We start from the raw sequence: 19,213 nt of genomic DNA, 5'->3' as shown, positions 1-19,213 counted from the left end.
GCAGGCCTGAAGCTCATGGCCCTCTGCCCCCAACTCGCACAGCGGGCCCCGCCCCCACTGCCCAGCCACCTGGCGCCCAGCTGCGAAGGGCGTGGGGGACTTGGTCTGGCTCCAGACTGGGCAGGGGGCGCCGTTTCCGGGCTCCACAGAGCGCGGGAACTCGCAGGGCTGTCCCTGCCAGGGAGCGGCCGCCTCGCAGGCTTGGCAGCTGCCTACCGAGTCCGAGGCGGAGGCGCAGAAGGGATGTGCTCATGGGCGGGGGTTTGAGTTACTCAAAAGCAGCGAAGTATTTTCCAAAACAATTGCATCATTTCACACTCCGGCAGCCTGCGCCCATCTGCAGGGCGCAGCCTTCCCACAGCCACGGCGGGGCCTGGAGGCAGAAAAAGACTTTGCTGGGGCTACTCGGAACTACCCGGAGGTTCCTAGGAGGGCCCGAGGGAGAGTGTGTGTGTGGGGGGTGGCCCCAGGCCCAGGTTTTAGATGACGACCCCCTGCACGGCTGCAGCTCCTCGCGGACCAATCCTGAATCCGGAGGCAGACAGGGCGGGGCCGGATCGCTCATCCTAGGAGCCCGAGAGAGGCCAGTGGGCACGCGGGGCCTGGCCCCCCATCGGCCTGGAGGGCTCCCCAACCCAAACCAACAAACAGCAGCTCCCACCCCGCGCCCGCGTGGTCGGGCCTCTGCCTCTGTGGCCACACCCAGCTGTGCTCAGGGATCCATCCCAGCACCTGGGTGACAGTCCAGAGGGTGGGCTGCACAGCGCCGACCCAGCCGCAACCCCCCGCACCACACACGGTCCTGCCGAGCCCCACCAGGAGTGACCCCCGAGTGCCGAGCCAGGGTGGCCCATGACTCTCCTGGTTGGGCTCAGGGGACCACGTGTGACGCCGGGACGGCCCCAGGTAAGCGTCCTGCCCGCTGTACTGTCCCCGGAGCCCGGCGCACTCGCTCACGTGCAGAGCAGGAGCAGCAGTGCCTTGGCAGGAAGGCACGGGGCACGCGGTGCAGCGTCCTGCTTGCTCTCAGCCACAGGCGTGAGCCGTCACGGAAGCAAACGTGTGCGCACAGTGCTGGGATCCAATTCAGGGCCTCACCCCTCCGAGCTATTTCCCTGCCGCAACTCACCGAGTGTTTGGTTAGGAGGAAAGACCTCCCGGAGAGGGAGCACAGTGGACAAACCCTGCCTTGCACGTGGCTGCCCCAGGGCCTGTTCCTGCCACCACACAGGGTCCCCTGAGCACAAGTGATTTCTGAGCACTGAGCCGGGAGCCTTGGGCACAGCCGGGGGTGGCACCCAGACAAACCAAAAGAGACGTGCTAGGGATCGCCTTTAATCCGGGCCGTGGAGCCCTGGGCGCGGGCGAGGCACTCACCTTGCACACGGCCACCCCGGTTTGCTCCCCAGCATGCATACGGTCCCCGCGCCCCACCAGGCGTGGTCCCTGGGCAGAGCCGGGGTCGGCCGCCGGTGCGCCCCGGGCGAGTGTGCCAAGCAAGCGGCGGGAGGGGCGGGGGGGGCGGGGACGCCGCGGCACGCGCGTGGGGCACGGAATCAGCCCGCTCTGCGGCCGGCTCGCGCCCCCGTTCCCGGGCACAGGGCGGACCCCCGGGGAGCCTCCAGCGAGGGGCGCCCGCGCGGACCAGGGTGCGGGAGGCCGGGGCCGTGCCGGGCCCAGCTCGCCCTCCCCGGGCTGGTACCCCGGGACCCCCGGGACCCGCTGGCCCGGCGCGGCCGCCCGGGACCGGAAGTGCGCGCCTCACGTGCTCTGCGGGAAGCGCCGGGCCGGGCGCCCGCGGCTCTGCGTGCCGCGTCACCGCGCTGGCCGCCCGCGAGCCCCGCCCCTTAAAGGCGCCGGGCCCTTCCGGAGCCCGCGACGCGGGGTTGCGAGCCGCGGCGCCCTTAAGAGCCTCGGTGACACGTGTGTGAGGCGGCGGAGGCCCGGATGGTGCGTGTGCGGGGCCCGGGCCGAGCAGACGCCAGCGCCGCGGGCCTGCAGCGGAGCCCGCCGAGGGCCGGGTACGCGGGGCCGCCGGGGGGTCGGGGCTGCGCCGGCCGCGTGCGCCCGGGGGCGCCCTCGAGGCGGGCCCTGGCCGCGCCGGCCGCTGGCGGGGCGCCCGCGGGGGGCTCCAGCCCGTGCGGACGCTCGAGGTGCTCGCGGGAGGCGCGGGGCGTCCGCGGGGCGCTCCGGGGCGCGCCGGGCGGGCCGAGGTGTCCCCCAGGTGGCCGGGCGCCCAGCTGCCGCCCCGTGCGCTGTCCCCGCGCCGAGCGTGGCGCGGGAGCCGTGGCCGCGGCGGGGGCGCGGGGGGCGCTGCGGGCCGGCCCGGGGCCGTCGTGCGGGGCCTCGCGGGAGCCGGGCGCGGGGACACCTGCCGCGGGGGCGGGAGCCTGCGCCCTGCGCCCTGCGCCCTCCCGCCGGCCCGGCCCGCAGCGGGTGCTGAGGACGCAGCTGGCCCGGGGACTGCGCCAGGTGCGAGCGTTCGCGCTGCCGCCGGGGTGGCCGCGGGACCCCCAAGGCCTGTCGGCCCAGGTCCAGGGCGGCCCCTTTGCTCTGGGTGCCTCTAGCTGAATTTCAGTGGCGAGTGGGGACTTCACCCGCGAAGCCTGTACAGCAGCCCCTGGAGGCATCCCCCTGCTCCAGAAACTTCTTTAGATGATGGTGTTTCCGGTGGGGTTAGTATGTCGTAGACATCGTAGAGCATCTCGCCAGAACTAACGACCCCAAGTTCTGGCTGCCCTGCCACCTCTGGCTGGGGACACTGGGTGTCCCCTGTCGCTGGGCAGGAATGAATGACCTTGGGTGGCTTGTGCCCCTGACAGTCCGGGGGGCCTCGAGACCTCTGCTCCTCTCCTCTCCGATTGTCCCCTTTCCCTCGCCCTCATCCCGGCTTCCGCTCTTGCTGTGCCTGTACGTTTGGCCAGAAGATGCTGCGGAGCCAACTGAGGCGAGATGGGGGGTCGTGATGGGCCCCCTGGCGTCCCGGTCGGCTTGGTGCTCTCTGCTCTCCCGTGTGGCATGTGTCTGAGTGTCCTCACAGCAAGAGGCTCTCCGGCACCTTCATTTTCTGTAATCACAGTGATTGTGAGCGGCAATTACAGGAAGAAAATAAGTCCCCACGCGGCCAGGGAGAACGTGCCGGCTCGGCTGCTCCTTCCGCCGGGGTTGCTGGGGGTGGGCGCTGCTGGCAGAGCCCGCCCTGCTCTTCCGAGAGGGCGCTGGTGGGTTCCAGGGGGTTGTCTCCGTGCCCCCTGCCTCCATCCAGTGCTGAGACCGGGCAGCCCCCTTCCCGGGACGGAGCGGAGCTGCTGGGCGGGCGGACAGAGGCCGTAGGTGGTGGCTGCAGGGGTCAGTGGCCCAGTTTGCGGAGCAGTTGAGCTCGCGGGCCTGAGCACTGGTGTGTCCCTCCGAGCTGCCCCCAAAGGTCAGCACCTGGCAACCCCCACGCGCCCGCGCTGTGCAGCCACGTTTGAGGTTTGCTGCAAGGCGCCTTCCGGAAGACCCCGCCGAGCCTTTGACAGTTTTTTTTTCCTTTCATTCTTTTAGTTTTGGGGCGACATCTAGCTGTGCTCAGGGCTTCCAGCTCTGGCTCAGGGCCCAGCCCCCTGTTACCTTCTTCCTTTTGGTTTTTGGGCCTCACTGGGCAGTGCTCAGGGCCTCCGAGAGGTGTCCCTGCTGTCAGGCAGTGCTGGGGATCGGGCCTGAGGCTCCTGCTTAGACAGTGTCACTGACCCTTCACACCGTTGCCCTGGCTTCTGGGCTTACCTTCTTTGGGGGGAGTCATAGGTCATATCCTCTGTTGTTCAGGGGTCACTCCTGGCTCTGCACTCAGGACTCCTGGCAGTGCTCAGGGGACCATAGGGACCATGAGGGATGTCGGGGGTTGAACTCGGGTCGGCCGCGTGCAAGGCAGCTTCCCCGCCCGCTGTGCCGTCGCTCTGGCCCTCTAGTCTTACCTTTCCAAAAGGCAGTCTGGACACTGCAGGGACAGTAAGTGGGGCGATGGGACGCTTGCTGTGCACACAGCCGCCCGGGTTCGATCCCCGGCGTTCCGAAGGGTCCCTCCAGCCTGCCAAGAGTGACCTCAGCTCGGTGGGTGTTGTCCAAGGATAGAGGGGACGAGGGGGCGGGGCGGTGTTGGGCCGGAGAGATGGACAGCAGGCGAGGAATTTGCCTTGCACGTGGACAACTCGGGTTCTCTCCCCGGCACCCCAGCCCCGGGCACCTCCCAGTGTGGTGGCCCCCAGCCCAGAGAAATAAACAGGGAGCCCAGGGCCTGCCTGGGCTGCCCCTGACCGGCCCGCTGCCCGCAGGGACGCGCCATGCCCATCGTGGAGAAGCTGAAGGAGGCCCTGAAGCCGGGCCGCAAGGACTCGGCGGGCGGCGGGGAGCTGGGCAGGCTGCTGGCCGCGTCCGCCAAGAAGGTGCTGCTGCAGAAGGTGGAGTTCGAGCCCGCCAGCCGCGGCTTCTCCTGCCAGCTGGACGCCCTGCGCGGCAAGTACGTGCTGCTCAACCCCCGGCCCGACGGGGCCGGCCACCGCCGGAACGGGGGCGAGCCGCAGGCCCGGAGGCCAGGTGAGGCACAGGGGGAGCCCGGCGGGGTGGGCACCCGGGGGGTGGGCGCCAGCTGGGCGCACTCACCGCGCCTCCCTCCCGCCCTCCTCAGGCAGTGAGCGTGGCTCCGAGGCCGCCGGCGGGGACGGGGTCCCCGCGCCCCAGAGAGTCCTCTTCCCCGTGGAGCGCCTGTCGCTGAAGTGGGAGCGGGTGCACCGCGTGGGCGCTGGCCTGCACAACCTCGGCAACACCTGCTTCCTCAACTCCACCGTGCAGTGCCTCACCTACACCCCGCCGCTCGCCAACTACCTGCTGTCCCGCGAGCACGCGCGCAGCTGTGAGTCGCCGCGGGGAGGGCTGCGGCAGGCCTTCGGGAGAGGGTCTGGAAGCTTCCTCCTGGCCTGGGGTTCCGGGCTCTCGCCCTGCGGTGACGGCACACTCCAGAGCCTGCCCCGAGGCAGAGGCCGGGAAGGCCGGCTTGGGAGGCCGAGCGGGTCGGGGAGGGTCTTCCCAGGAGGGGAGCGCAGTGAGCGCGAGAAGCTCCCGGAAGCTGCTGGCCCTGTGATTCGGGACCCCCAGGACAGAGCTGACGTGGCCGGGCTCACGGTGCCGGGGCGAAGGCGCTTGCTGCCACCTCGGGCCCCTGAGCAGGAAGCCGAGCACTTCCGGCCTTCTGCAAGGCGCTTTTGGCTTTGGCTTTGGGTCCACAGCCAGCAGTGTTCGAGCTGACTCCTGGCTCTGTGCTCAGGGGTCACTCCCGGCAGTGCCCAGGCCACCACCCGTGGTGCCAGGCGAGCGCCCTGCCCCCTGCGCTGTCTCCAGCCCCTTTGCAAGGCTCTTGCAACGTGGATTTGAATCAGGCCAGTGTGGCCTGAGAGGAGAGAAAGGATGCGGCTCACTCCCTGCGGTAACGGCTCGCGGCAGCGGCTCAGTCGTGCCCGGCTGCAGGCGGTCGAGCCGAGCCGACGGCAGAGGCAGGGTGCTGGGACCCGCCGCGCTCTGGCCCGCTCCTGCCACCTGATAGCTCCTGCGTCCTTGAGAACGCCACCAGCCTCGAGGACGCATCCTGGTCCCTGTGTGTGGCCGGCACTGTCCGTGGGTGCAGGACACTCCCTCGGAGGAGATGGCCCCGGGTGCTGGGGAGGGCGCCCTTCCTCGGCAGAACCTTGTCGCCTCTTTTCTCTCGTTTTGGTTCCGTTTGGGGGCCACACCCTGCAGTGCTCAGGCCTTACTCTTGCACCCGGGAATTATCCGGGGGCGCTGGGCATTGAACTTGGGTCGGCCGCGTGCAAGGCAGGCCAGCACCTCACCTGCTGTGTTGTCTGGCCCCACGCCGTCACCTCTGAAGGTGCTTTTATCGTGGGGGACGCCGGAGAGTCGGTGGACAGAGACTTAGCAGTGGGCCTTGCCCACGGAGGCCAGTTGGATACAGGCCGAAGGGTGGGGGTGGGGAGGCAGAGTGCTCCTGTGGGAAAAACAATCCTAATGGTGACAGGAAGGCTGCTTGCCTCTCCCGGTGACGGCGTCTGGGGGCCCTTCCGGGCAGCGCCAGGCGGGCAGGACAGCCCATCAGTGGAGAGAGCTGCCGTGGCTTTCGCCTGGCTGACCTTAGGTGGGGGGCAGCTGAGCGGGAGAACCTGGGGGTAGCTCTGCACGCCTCCCCCGCCCTGGTCTCCGGGCGGCTGCAGACCATTGCCTGGAGAGGCGAGCCGGGTCACCCGAGGCTGCTGGCCGGCCCGGGGCTCTGAGCGTGTCCCGCCCGCAGGTCGCCAGGCGAGCTTCTGCATGCTGTGCCTCATGCAGAACCACCTCGTGCAGGCCTTCGCCAACAGCGGCAACGCCATCAAGCCCATCGCCTTCATCCGGGACCTGAAGAGTGAGGCGCGGGCGGGGTTCCGAGGGGCAGTGGGACTGCCCCCAGTCTGGCGGGTGGGAAGGGCGTGTGGGGTCCCTGCTTCTTGCCGCCTGACCGACGCCACCCCCCGCTCCCCCCGCAGAGATCGCCCGCCACTTCCGCTTCGGGAACCAGGAGGACGCGCACGAGTTCCTGCGCTACACCGTGGACGCCATGCAGAAGGCCTGCCTCAGCGGCGGGCTCAAGTGCGTGCCCCGCCCCCCTCGGAGCCCGGGCCCGGCGCGGGTGGGCAGCGTCTCTGCAGAGCTCAGCGCCTCCTTGCTGCTCCACCGGGAGTCGGGGAGGGGGGAGGACGCAGGCGGATGCCGGGGCGCAGCCAGGACTTGGGGTGTCCGGATGCAGCGGGGAGGAGGCAGGCAGGGTCCGTCCGCGGCTGGAACGTCCTGTCCTGGGTTTGTGGGTTCCGCGGAGAGAACTGACCAGAACATGTGCCCCCACGTGGTCGTGAGGGCCTCCTGACCTCCGCTTCTGATTGCGTCCTGGGTGGGGTCTTGGGGGCCTTCCCGCCTGCGGCTGAGAACGCACCCCTGCCACAGCGGGGCCCCGTCAGGCTCAGGCTCTGGGTCATTCCCAGGGACCCTGGAAGGCGCCAGGCAGCACGTGCCCAGTCATGGGTGGGGCTGTGGGCCAGGCTGAGCGGGTGTCGCAGGGCCAGGAGTGAGCAGCCTGGTGGGGGGGTGTTTTTCTGCAGGAGACACTCAGGAGGGCAGGGAAGGTCACGGCGGGCTTGCCCGGTCTGCCACACCCCTGCTTGGGTCCAGGCCCGCTCGGGCCGTGGCCTGCCCCTCTGCACCCCTCTCTGTCCCCCAGGGGTGCCCGGGGAGACTAGGTGGGACCTGGGCACGAAGTGGGCACTTCCTGCCAGCTTGCCCGGGGCAGGGTGGGCGAGGGTCTGCTCGCCCAGAACAGAATCTGGAAGCCCCGCGTGGGCCGAGAAGGCCCTGGGGGAACGTCCCCAGGTCCCAGGGGCCAGTGGTGGGTCGGGGCGGCTCAGGCTGCAGAGGGGAGCGGGAGGAGGCTGCCTGTGGCTGCCCAGTCGCCGGTGCATGCTGGGGGTCTGTGTCTGGGCCCCGCCCGGCAGTGCGGGTCAGCGGACCCAGAGTCCACTGCAGGGGCCGGCCTGACCCCGGCTCTCTGGCAGGCTGGACCGGCAGACGCAGGCCACCACCCTGGTCCACCAGATCTTCGGGGGCTACCTCCGGTCTCGGGGTGAGTGGGGCTCCCTTGGCTCCTGACCCTGCGGGGGGCGCCGGGCTCGGGTCTGTTGGGCCGGCGGGAGCCGCTCAGCCCGCCCCGCCCATTCCACAGTCAAGTGCTCCGTGTGCAAGAGTGTGTCGGACACCTACGACCCCTTCCTGGACGTGGCGCTGGAAATCCGGGTGAGGGCGTCCTCCCGGGCACGGCTGGCAGGGGCGGGACCCCACGCCCCCCCCCGACAGGCTCTGCCCCCACAGGGGGACGCAGGGCCCCTCCGCTCCCTGTAGGACCCCCAGTGCCAGAGGGCGGGAGCCTGGCCCCCGTCCTGGGTGGGCCATGTGGTGGCCTGCGGGGCGGGGGGGCGGGTGGCCATCACGGCCATTCCTGTGCTGACCGGCCCCCCCCATCAGCAAGCGGCGAACATCGTGCGTGCGCTGGAGCTCTTTGTGAAGCCGGACATGCTGAGCAAGGAGAACGCGTACATGTGCGCCCGGTGAGTGGTGCCTCCTGCGAGCGCCCCGGGGGCTGCCCCACCCCCCGGGGGGCCTCTGTCCGCCCTTGCACCGAGCTGCTTCGCAGCACTTCTGTGGCGGGTGTGGGCCACTCCTGGGCAGGGCCGTGCTGGCACCAGGAGTGGGGATGGGGGCGTAGCAGGTGGGCACGGGTGGGCCTCCCGCCTGGGCACCCTGTCCGCGCCCTGTTCCAAGGCCCCATTTTGCTCTCATTGACTTTGTTTTCCTCTAACTTGTATCGAGCCCTGTGAGATACACAGTTGCAGACTGTGCATCTCCGCACCCCCAGCCCGCACCCCGAGCCCCCCGCGCCAGCCCCAGCCCCTTTCTCCTGCTCTGCGGCGCCCATGTCAGCGGGGTGCGGGTCGGGGTGCTGACGTGGGGCCCCGCCCATCTCCCTCGCAGGTGCAAGAAGAAGGTCCCGGCCAGCAAGCGCTTCACCATCCACAGAGCCTCCAACGTGCTGACGCTCTCGCTCAAGCGCTTCGCCGACTCCAGCGGCGGCAAGATAGCCAAGGTGGGGGCGGGCGGGGGCGTGACCCCGGGCATGGCCGAGGCTGCGGCCCGTGCTGACGGCCCGCAGTGGCACTGACCCTGGCCGCACGCCCCGCCTGCCAGCGTCTTCAGGGTTGTCGGGGTTCCTCTGTCTGTGGGGCCGCAGCGGGCCCTCTGCCCCGTCCTCACCCCCCCCCCCCCCCCGGTCCTGTGCCAGCAGAGGGCTCTTGTGTCCAGGCGCCAGGCGGGTACGTTTGCTGCCAGCCAGAGGCACTTCCTGTGGCACAAATGTGTGAGCCCAGGCAGGCCTGGGATGGCCTCTGCTGGGGACCCCCACCCCCACGGGTGCAGGGAGCCTGCCTCTGTGCTAGGGACCCCCACTCCATGGGCTGCAGGGAGCCTGCCTCTGTGCTGAGACCCCCACCCCCACCCCCACAAGCTGCAGGGAGTCCATCTCTGTGCTGGGGACCCCCACCCCATGGGCTGCAGGGAGCCTGTCTCTGGGCTTGACCCCACGTGCTGTGGCAGGAGGGATAGGCCCAGCTGAGTGGCTCTGCTTGTCTCCGCCAGGACGTGGGCTACCCGGAGTTCCTGAACATCCGGCCCTACATGTCCCAGAACAGCGGCGAGCCCGTGGTGTATGGCCTCTACGCCGTCCTGGTGCACTCGGGCTACAGCTGCCACGCGGGTCACTACTACTGCTACGTGAAGGTGGGGAGGGGCTACAGGCGCTGGCCTGCAGGGTAGGGGGCGGGGCCTGGACCCCCTGGGGATAAACAGCTGTGAGTGGGAAAGCTGTGCCCTCTTAACTCTGTGTGTCTGTGCAGGCGAGCAGCGGGCAGTGGTACCAGATGAACGACGCTCTGGTCCACGCAAGCAACTTGCAGGCGGTTCTCAACCAGCAGGCCTACGTGCTCTTCTACCTGAGGTCAGGCCCCGCCCCGGGCCCCGCCCACCGCCCACCCAACCCCGCCCACGATCAAGGCCCCGCCCATCAGATATACCCAATCCTGCCCAGTCTGGCCAAGCCCCGCCCACATGTCAAGGCTCCGCCCATCGCCTACCCAAACCCACCCACCTGCCAAGCCCCCCGCCCCCCAGGCCCTGCCCATTGCCCCCTCCTGCCCTGTCCTGGCTCTGGCCCTGTCCCCTGCTGCTCAGGGCTGACCCTGCTCTCCACAGGATCCCCAGCCCAAAGAAGAGTCCCGAGAGCACCATCTCCCGGACGGGCTCTGCTCTCTCCGGCCGCCCCAGCCCAGGCGGGGCCGGCACACACGGGAGGCGGCCTTCCAGCCACGGCGTCGCTGCCTCGCCACTGCCTGGCAAGGTAGCTCAGGTAGTTCCTGGGGCCGGGCGCCCCTGACGCCCACCCTTTGGGCCTCTCCGGCCCCTGTGTCCCTGGGAGGAGGGTGGGCGCACTCGCATCAGAGGGCAGCTGCGGAGGGGGTGCCTTAGTGGCATCTGGGGGTGACGAGCGGCAGGGGCGCGGGGCTCCTGGGCGGGCGAGATGGAGACTCACATCCCCAGCACACCCGACGCTGGGGGACTCAGTGGGAGGCCACTGAGCGCCAGTGGGGAGGCAGCCGGGCTGCTGCGTGCGGGGAGGGCGCGACCCACACAGGAAAGGCTGTGCGGGCCCCGGGCCCCGCACTCTCTCCGTCCCTCCCTGTCCCTCCCTCCCCGTCCCTCCCTCTCTCCGTCCCTCCTTGTCCCCCTCTCTCTCTCTGTCCCTCCCTGTCCCTCTCTCCATCCTTCCCTCTGTCCCTCTCTCTCTCCGTCCCTCCCTGTCCCTCTCTCTCTCCGTCCCTCCCTCTGTCCCTCTCTCCATCCCTCTCTCCGTCCCTCCCTGTCCCTCTCTCTCCGTCCCTCCCTCTGTCCCTCTCTCTGTCCCTCTCTTCGTCTCTCTCTCCATCCCTTCCTGTCCCTCTCTCTCTCCGTCCCTCTCTCTGTCTCTCTCCGTCCTTCCTTCTGTCCCTCTCTCTCTCCGTCCCTCCCTGTCCCTCTCTCTGTCCCCTGCCCCCACTCTGGGAAAGCCTGTCTAACACCTGCGTTTTCTTCTCCCCTCACATCTTCCTAGTTGGTTTTGTTCGGTAGAACCTGTCTTGCTCGACACACACGAAAGGTTAATGTAAAGGCAAAGAGGTAATACAGGCGGTGGCACTCACCCTCCGCCCAGCTGACCCGGGCTTGATCCCCGGCCCCCGTGGTCTCCTGCCCTGCCAGGAGTGACCCCGGAGCACAGAGCTAGGATTCAGTGCTGAGCACACCAGTGTGTCCTAAAAGCAAAATTAAAAAAAAAAAGTTAATATGGGAGAGAGGAAGGTGAGGCCCTCGGGGAGCTGGGCTTCCTGCGACCCGGCCAGCCCCGGCCACCCTGTGCGGCAGGGCCGGGGATGGTGGTCAGCAGCAGGCCCGCCTGAACGGGGTGCAGCACCCCCGCCCGCCAGCCGACCCCTCTGGGACCCTCACGGCCTTTCCCCTCTGCTCCTCTGCAGCGCCCGGACCCCGCGGCCGTGAGGAAGCCGTCCCCCACCGAGGAGGTCGGGGTGCCCGTCTCGAGGAACGGCTCTGTGTCGGGCCTGAAGCTACACAACGGACACACGTCCCCGAAGCTGCCCTCAGCGTGCCCCTCCCCCCGGCACTGCGCGACCCCGGCCCGGAAGGCGCCGGGCCCGCCGCACACCTCCCCGCCCCCCAAGACTGCTCAGGGGCCTGCCCGGAGACAGGGCTCCTGGGACAGAGGCTCCCCCCTTGCTACCTCGCCGAAGCTGCTCGCCGCAGGGACCACCAACGGGCACGGGCCCAAGGTGGGCTCCGAGGGGCCCCCGCCCCAGGGGAGGGGCTCCGGCCACAGCAGCCCCGAGCCCTCGGCCAGCAGTGACCCTGCCAAGGCCCTGCCGGCCGCCCCAAGCAGCGGCCCTCCGGGAGCAGACTCCTGCCCGGGCGCCGGAGAAGACCCCAAGGCCGGCAAGCCCAGGGCCCCCCTGAGCACCGCCGCCACCGCGCCCGAGCCCCCCAGCTTCATGTCGCCCCCGCCGGCCAAGAGACTGGCCCTGTCGGCCAGGAAGGTGGGTGAGGGCGCGGGGCAGCCCGCTTCAGTGGGGCGGGGGAGGCGCCCCTCAGGCTGAGGGTCCTGAGTACTGGCAGGTTTGGGGGCCACTGGTCCCCGCAGCGTGCAGAGTGGCTGGGGGGGGTGTCTCTAGTTGGGGTCAGGGGGCGTGTCCCGTCTCAGAGTGGGGTCAGGGGGCGTGTCCTGTCTCAGAGTGGGGTCAGGGGGCGTGTCCCGTCTCAGAGTGGGGTCAGGGGGCGTGTCCTGTCTCAGAGTGGGGTCAGGGGCATGTCCCGTCTCAGAGTGGGGGGTCAGGGGGCATGTCCTGTCTCAGAGTGGGGTCAGGGGGCATGTCCCGTCTCAGAGTGGGGTCAGGGGCATGTCCTGTCTCAGAGTGGAGTCAGGGGCATGTCCTGTCTCAGAGTGGGGTCAGGGGGCGTGTCCCGTCTCAGAGTGGGGTCAGGGGGCGTGTCCTGTCTCAGAGTGGGGTCAGGGGCATGTCCTGTCTCAGAGTGGGGTCGGGGGCGCGTCCCATCGGGGAGGGGTCAGGATGTGTCCCGTGGGGGGGGGTCGGGACATGTCCCGTGGGGGGGGCGGGCATCCTGCCCCTGGGTCTGGTGGCTCCACCTAGGGCTGCTGCATCTGTTTAAATTTCCGTCCTCTTCCTCTTCGTCTCTAACCAAACGCACTTCTGGTTCTTCTCCCCCCCTCCCTGGGCTCTCTCTGTTCTCTCCCTCTTCTCTCTGTCTTTTCTTTTGGCTCCCTCTCTGCTCACGCGACCCTCTTTAGACCACCAAGTTTTTATTTATGTCAATAACTGCAGGCCAGCACCCTGCGGAGGGCCCCCGGCAATGACCTCCCGCCGCCCGCCCTCACCCCCGGGACAGCCCCGCGCCCCGCCGCAGCCGCCGGGCCCGGCCCCGCCTGCAGGTGAGCCAGGGTGCCGCTGCCGCTGAGAAGTCACAGGGACACGCCGGCCACTGAGGGGGTGCAGGTCTGGACGCTTCCTTGGGGGGCAGGCCACTGGTCACTGTGGTCATAGCGGAAGGTGGTGGCTTGGCGTTGCCCTGGCATGGCTGCCCCTCACCGTTCCTCGAGGTGCCCGGGCACTTGGCGGGCCCCTCTCGGGCGCCCTGTGGCCTGCTTGAGCCCAGGTCTCAGGAAGGCCGACCTCAGTGTCCATGCAGTGAACCCAGGAGGCACTTGGTGATGTGCTGTGGTCCCGGTGTCTCCTGGCTCACGGGGCGCCGTGGCTGGGCCCAGCCCCACGGCCATTAGGAAGCAGAAGGGAGAGCCCTGCACGGGAGCCGGGTCCCGCAGAGGCCAGAGACACGTGTTTCCCGTCCCTGTCACAGTGGCTCGTGGCACTGCTTGAACTCCGGCTTCTCCTGAAGCTGGACGCGGTCACCCCGCCGGCCTGCCCGTGCCGTGCGCCCCTGCGCCCGTAGCTGGACGCGGTCACCCCGCCGGCCTGCTCGTGCCGTGTGCCCCTGCGCGCATAGCAGCCCAGCTCACGCCGACTTCTCTTCCAGGGCCTTCGCAGATGCCCCCCGACCCTCCGGCCACCTGAAGCCCCCCCCCAGTCCAGACCCCCACGCCACGTTGCTGTCCTGCGGCCGCCAGCCCCTGGGGGTGCCGCCCCCGCCCAGCTGTGCCTCTGCCTCCAGGCCTCCGCCTCAGGCCAACGGGGGCTCAGCGCCCCCCTCACGCCAGCACCCCCAGGGCCTCTGTAAGAGGAGGAAGAAGAAGGGTCCCCTGGGAGAGAGCGGCGGCCTCTGCCCGGACACGCCGCCCGCGGCCACCTCCCCCCTCGGGAAGAGGCGGAAACGAAAGAGGAAGCGTCTGGAGGCGGCGGCCGCCCGCCCGCAGGAGGGGCCAGGGTCCCGGTGGGGCCACGCGGAGCCGGGGCACGGCCAGCAGCAGCCCGTGGATGGCTGTCCCGGGGGCGAGCGGCAGGTGGGGGCCGTGCCCGACCAGGGCCACAGCAGGAAGCGGACGAGGACGGACTTGGAGGGCATGCCCTGGCGCAGGTGGGCGCTGTCCCCGCCCGGGGGGGGCGTGGAGGGGGAGGCTGGGGGCAGCAGGGGGTCCCGAGCTCACACCGCTGACCACACCCTCCCCACGGACAGCGCCCAGCCCGAAGCTCCCGAGGGCTCCCCGAGGAAGAAGAGGCGGAAGAGACGGAAGCCAGAGCCAGGGTGGGGCGCCGAGCGGGACCCCAGCCCTGACGGCGAGACAGGACCCGCGGCCCCCGCGCACAGCCCCCTGGAGCCTTCATCGCCTGGGGGCGCCCACACAGGTGTGCGGGGCTCGGGGAAGGCCCGGCCTGATGGCGTGTCCACGGGAGCCTGTCGGGGGTCTGACTCTGGGGGTGCCGCCCCCACCCAGCTGTGCCTCCACCTCAGGGCATCGGGGGCTCAGCGCCCCCTCACGCCAGCACCCCTGTGGCTGTGCAGCTGCCTCCCACTGCCTGGCAGGGCCCCCGGCTCACTCGAGGGGTCTCCCCCTCCCGGGGGCCCCCGGGCACCTGCTCTGCACGAGCCCCTCAGCTGGGCCTTGGGTCAGGCCTCACAGTGGCGGATCTGCTGGGGTCTGCCAGGGGCCGTGCTTTGGGGGACCTGGTGGCCCCAGGGAGGCTCCTCACTCCTGAGAAATGACTCGGTGACGGGCTTTGGGCCCATGAAATGAGCCTGCGATCGGGCAGTGCAGCGGACGGCGGGCCGGAGCGTCTGTCCAGGCAGGGTCGCCGTGGTTTCCTGTGACCACATCCCCCTTCTCAGGGAGAGGGTCGTGGGCCCCTGAGCACCAAGGCCACAGGTCATGGCAAGTGAACGCGGGGTTCACGGTCAGGGCCTGAGCACATGCCGTGGGCAGCGGGGCTGCTGGCAGGTCACGTGTCACTGCTGCCCCCGGAGGAGGTGGCGCTGGGCCTGGTTCTGGCAGGCTGAGTGGCTTCCGCATCCCCTGAGTGTCCCCTCTGGCTCTAGGGCTCCCACCAGACCCTCCCGCGTCCCGGCCCCCAGCCAGGGGCTTGGATGTGCTCCAGGAGCTGCTCCGCTATGCCTCGGACACGGCATACGGGAAGAAAGGTGCGGAGACGCGGCAGAGCCCCGCCCCCCTGTGGAGGGACCCGGACGCCTGCTGGGGGCAGAGCACACGGGCGCGGGGCTGTGCGGCTGCCCTCGGCAGAGCCGCGCACGCGAGGGTTCTTGACTGAGGGCGGCCAGGAAGTGCCCCAGTGGCCGGGTGTCAGTGTGTGCTTAAGGGTTGGTGCCTCCCCGCCTCAGTTTCCCCTTCTTCCTGCCTCTGCAAGTCCGCCTTCCACCAGAAGGTGGCGCGGGCGCAGGCTGGGGGGCGTGAGCGCCCTGCCAGGGAGTGAGGCCGCGTGTCTCCCGCAGTCCTGACGTGGGACGGGGCGCTGTCGGCCGTGAGCCAGGACGCCGTTCGGGACAGCAGGCTGGCCTGCGCCGCCACGGTCACGGACGACTGGGACGCCGAGTTTGATCGAGGGCAGGTACGGCCGGGAGGGGGAGCCTGGGAGGAGTGTGGTCCCGCGCCGGGCCGGGGCCTGTGTGGATTGTGGTGCCCACGGCTCTCGGTGCAGGAGAAGAAAACGAGGAAACTCAAGAGGGAGAAGAGAAGAAACTTCAACGCCTTCCAGAAGCTTCAGAGTAGACGGAACTTCTGGTCTGTGACTCACCCCGCCAAGGCCGCCAGCCTGAGCTACCGCCGCTGACTCGGCCGCTGCCGAGGGTGGGTGAGGGTGCGTCACGCATGGCCCGGGGTGTGCAGCCTGTGCGTGGCGGGATGGGAATGTAGAGCATGTGTGCATGTGTGCAGTCTGGAGCGTGCGTGTGCGCGGCCCGGAGCATGCGTGTGCGCGGCCTGGAGCGTGCGTGTGCGCGGCCTGGAGCGTGCGTGTGCGCGCCCTGGAGCGTGCGTGTGCGCGGCCTGGAGCGTGCGTGTGCGCGCCCTGGAGCGTGCGTGCCCGCAGGAGGAGCCCTGGGGTGAGCTTCCGTCCTGCTGCCGCACGCTCTTGGGACGGTGGGTCTGGGCCCCCCCTGACGTCTCACCCTGCTCTGCCCACAGCTCCAGGGCCGCGTGCGGGCGGCCGGGCCGGCGCTGCTGGAGGCGGAGGTCAAGGAGCGTGGACGGCACCTCTCCGCCCGGGGCCTCGGCCGCGGGCACTCGGGGCCCCTAGCTCGCGTGAGACGGGCCTGCCCACGCGTTCCGGGGCGGCACGCAGAAGCAGGCCGGGCTGGCGTGGGGGGCGGGCCCTGCCGCTGTACGCGCCCTGCGCCAGCACAGGCTCGGGGGCGGGGTGCAGACCCCCGTGGGGTCCTTCCTGCTCTCCCGGGAGAGGCCCGCCAGGCCCGAGGACCAGTCCACAGGCTCCCCTCGGGCCGTGGAGCAGAGGCAGGGGACAGGGCGGGGCGACTCCTGTGGACTGTGTCCCCGGATGACGGACGTGCAGAGACGCCTCCAGCACGCAGCGTGCGCGCTTGCTGCCTCCCGCCCCCGCCCCCGCGCCCGCCCCGCGCCCTCTCCCGAGGGGCCCTGCCTGTCGGGTGTGTTTACCGGACACCTTCCCTCCGCGGGCCGGGCTCGGGAACGGGAATCACGACCGCCCCGGGCCTCCCTGAGCCGCGGGAGGAGCGGGGCCTCGTGAGGTGCAATAAACGCTGCAGTACAGGGCCCCTCGGCTCTGCTCCTCAGGACTTCACTGTGGGGCTGTTCTCGGTGGGGGGCGGGGGGGCAGGTGCTGCGGCCCAGCCCGGGCATGTGGTCTGCCACTGGCCCTCGGCCCTGGCCCCTCGGGTGGCGGAACGCGCTGAATGACGAGAGTGTGGCGCTTTGCGGTGACCGCCCCGAGGTGGCGGTTTCTGCAGGCGGCAGGACGGCTTCCTCAGGGTGAGCCGCCCCGTCACGTGCACGGCCACGGGGGGCGGCCGCAGGGCTGTGGTCGGCTCAGGGCCCCTGTGGACAGTGAGCGCGTGCTCCCGGCCCCACTGTGTGCCCCTGGTGACCCCACAGCCCCCCAAACCTCTGTGGCCTGAGGCCTTGGGGGGAGACCGAGGGACCCTTCGGCGTGAGGGGGGGCTCTGCGTGGGCGGGCTGGGGTGTCTGCCAGGCGCCCCTGCCGGGCCTGCAGGGCGCACGGGTTTGGGTTTGAGAACTTGAAAGGCTGGTGGGGCCCGTCTCAGGAAGGCGTGTGGCTGCGGGCGGGCCCCGCGAGGGCCCCTCGGGGCTCTGGGCGCCGGGGTGACAGTTAAAGCTCAGACGGAAGTGGGGTGACAGCCCGGGAGTGAGCAGAAGGGCTGGCGCAGCCGGAAGGGGAGACAGCAGCTTCTGAAGTGGGGGCGTCCCCCCCTCCGCGCCCCGTTCAGGAAGGTTCCTGCAGGCGGCGGCCCGCGCCCCGCTCTCGATCCAGTGTCCAGCTGCCACGAAAGGACCTTCCCAGGTGCCCCCAGGGGGCGGCCCCAACCCCGGCGGGGATCGGCGAGGCCTGTGGGCACTGGGCACACACCTGGTCCCCGGCTGTCCCGTGGCCACTGCCCAGAGGGAGGACCGGACAGCCCAGTCCCCGCCCAGGCAGTGTTTGGGGAATGACGACTGGGGTCTCCGGCCCTGTGCAGGGCGCACCCCCATAGCTCCCCGTGCTAATGGGGGCTTGTCAGGGGGCTTGTGGGTCTTCCCTTGCCATACCGACCCCGGCCGAACCTGCCGTGCTCTCCCGGTGTCCAGCCTGCCCAGCGGCTCCTGCAGGCGGTGGCCGCGGAGTCCAGTCAGCATCCGGCCAAGGCCGAGCCTGGCAGGGCCCCAGCGCGGGCCGCTCTTCTAGGGGAGCTGCAGTGCGTGGCACGCGGCCAGTGGGCGCCGGGCGCCCGGGAACAGTTGGCGACAGCTGGATACAATCAAGTTCCATCACAAACAGACCCGAAGCGCCGTTCACACGGCGAGAAACTGCAAGCTTTAGCAAAATAAAATCTGGGCCTTTCAAAGCAGACAGCGCATCATCTTCCTGTGGCCGGGCCCAGCTTCTGCCGCGCTCAGCACGCCTCGGCCCGCCCCGCCGGCACCTGGCAGGCTGACTGACGGCCTGCCCGACCCTCTGTGGGGTGTTGGGGCCCAGTCGGCCTGTCCCACCCTCCTCTGCACCCAGCCAAGCCCCTTCACTGCCCCTCGGTCCCCTCTGCAGAGCTTGAACCCAGGCCGTGGGGGGTGCTGGGTTCGGGGGTGGGGGGCGAGGGCGTGTTTCTTGAGGCCCGTCCTGGCGTTCAGGCACAGGAGCTGGGGCGGGCCCGCGCCAGACCATGCCAGACTGTCCGGTGCCACCTGAAGCTTCCGTGCTTGGGCACAGCTGGGAGAAACTGGGGGTCCCTCGGGCCCACCTGGCCGTGCTGGAGAAGGGGCTGAGGTGACGCCAGTGAGTGAACTCGGCCTTGCTCTACCCTTTTGGCACCCTCGGCGAGGTGGTTTTGGTGGATGCACACGGGGTGTTGCTGGGCTGGGGGTTGAAGCCGGGGTCCCCACAAGCAAAGTACCTGCTCCAGCCCTTTGTTTTTGTAATTTTGGGGGGCCACACCTAGCAGTGTCCAGGGCTTCCTCCTGGCGCTGAGCTCGGGGAACACGCCGGTGCTCAGGGGACCACATGGGCTGCCAGGGATGAACCTGGGTTGGCCGTGTACGAGGCAAGTGCCCTGCGCACTGTCCTGTCCTCCAGGCCCTGTTCCAGCCCTTTGAACTGTCTCCTGGCCCCAGGAGTCGCCAGGGACGGGTGGGGGTGGAGCTCCGAGGAGGCCGGGAAACCTGCGTGTGGGGCCTCCCACTTCCTCATTTGGCTGGTCTGAAAGCCCCAAGGTCTCGGGATGCCCGGACAGGCCCGTGGGGACAGAGGCATGCGTCACTGCGTTCTGGGGCTGACATTCTGCCGCACTGGAATTTTCCTCTTGGTCATAACGACAAAGGGCCTCCAAATGTCCCCAAACCACATCTCTCTTGAATCCTCTGCTGCCTTTAAGATTTCTTTTTTTTGCTGGGGCGCGGGGGGGGGGGGGGGGCACAGCCAGCGGCGCTCAGGATCTCTCCTGGCGGGGCCTACGGGGTCACATGAGGAACTGGGGACTGAGCGGGTCAGCCCCGCCAAGCCAGTGCCCTCCCCTCGGGCAGGCGGGTCACGCCGATGGCAACGGTTGGGAGGGATGCGGAGAGGCCGGGGGCCGCCCCGGGCTCCGGCTTTCTCGTCTGGGTCAGAGCCGGGTTCCGGGCCCGCCGGGCCGACCCTCCCGGGGCCCAGCACTCCTAGCAGCGGCCACTTCCCGAGCGCGCCCTCGGGGACCCCGCGGCTCTGGCCCGGCGCGGCCCCCCACCCCTGCAGTGGCCGAGCCCGACCGCGGGCTGCGGGCTGCGGGCGCGCCCGGGGCTCCCTGGCCGCCCGCGCGCGCCTTGCGACACCCGAAACCGGCGGAGGCGGCGGGGCGGGGCGGGGCC

The 19,213-nt window shown here is 70.0% G+C and overlaps 1 protein-coding gene across 5 annotated transcripts; it reads left to right on the top strand.

Annotated features, from left to right (window-relative positions):
- Nucleotides 1-1,896: 1,896 nt before the first annotated feature.
- USP36 (ubiquitin specific peptidase 36) lies at nt 1,897-17,741 on the top strand. 5 transcript variants are annotated; one of them, XM_055132461.1, is made up of 20 exons: nt 1,897-2,021; nt 4,314-4,575; nt 4,667-4,891; nt 6,320-6,430; nt 6,552-6,654; nt 7,611-7,678; nt 7,778-7,848; nt 8,077-8,159; nt 8,584-8,695; nt 9,244-9,384; nt 9,501-9,601; nt 9,856-10,009; nt 11,169-11,741; nt 12,546-12,652; nt 13,255-13,752; nt 13,852-14,021; nt 14,710-14,811; nt 15,121-15,236; nt 15,327-15,485; nt 15,812-17,741. In XM_055132461.1, the coding sequence occupies exons 2-19, from the start codon at nt 4,323-4,325 to the stop codon at nt 15,456-15,458; spliced, it is 3,120 nt and encodes a 1,039-aa protein (XP_054988436.1). In that variant the 5' UTR covers nt 1,897-2,021; nt 4,314-4,322; the 3' UTR covers nt 15,459-15,485; nt 15,812-17,741. The 5 variants fall into 5 exon arrangements, with proteins under 5 accessions (XP_054988436.1, XP_054988438.1, XP_054988434.1 ...); XM_055132463.1 differs by having other exon boundaries at nt 9,856-10,000; nt 15,327-15,475; nt 15,812-17,740; XM_055132459.1 differs by having other exon boundaries at nt 15,327-15,475; nt 15,812-17,740.
- Nucleotides 17,742-19,213: the final 1,472 nt, after the last annotated feature.

This window comes from Sorex araneus, chromosome 3 (assembly GCF_027595985.1).
Source record: "Sorex araneus isolate mSorAra2 chromosome 3, mSorAra2.pri, whole genome shotgun sequence".
Taxonomy (NCBI): Eukaryota; Metazoa; Chordata; class Mammalia; order Eulipotyphla; family Soricidae; genus Sorex; species Sorex araneus.
Note: the sequence above shows the minus strand (reverse complement) of the source record. Positions and strands in the feature narration are given on the sequence as shown.

Bases quoted from the DNA above. Each gene is read 5' to 3' on its own strand.
- USP36 (XM_055132461.1), top strand. From the start codon at position 4,323: ATGCCCATCGTGGAGAAGCTGAAGGAGGCCCTGAAGCCGGGCCGCAAG. The intron at 4,576-4,666 runs GTGAGGCACAGG...CGCCCTCCTCAG, and splicing joins GCCGCAGGCCCGGAGGCCAG to GCAGTGAGCGTGGCTCCGAG. The intron at 7,849-8,076 runs GTGAGGGCGTCC...CCCCCCCATCAG, and splicing joins ACGTGGCGCTGGAAATCCGG to CAAGCGGCGAACATCGTGCG.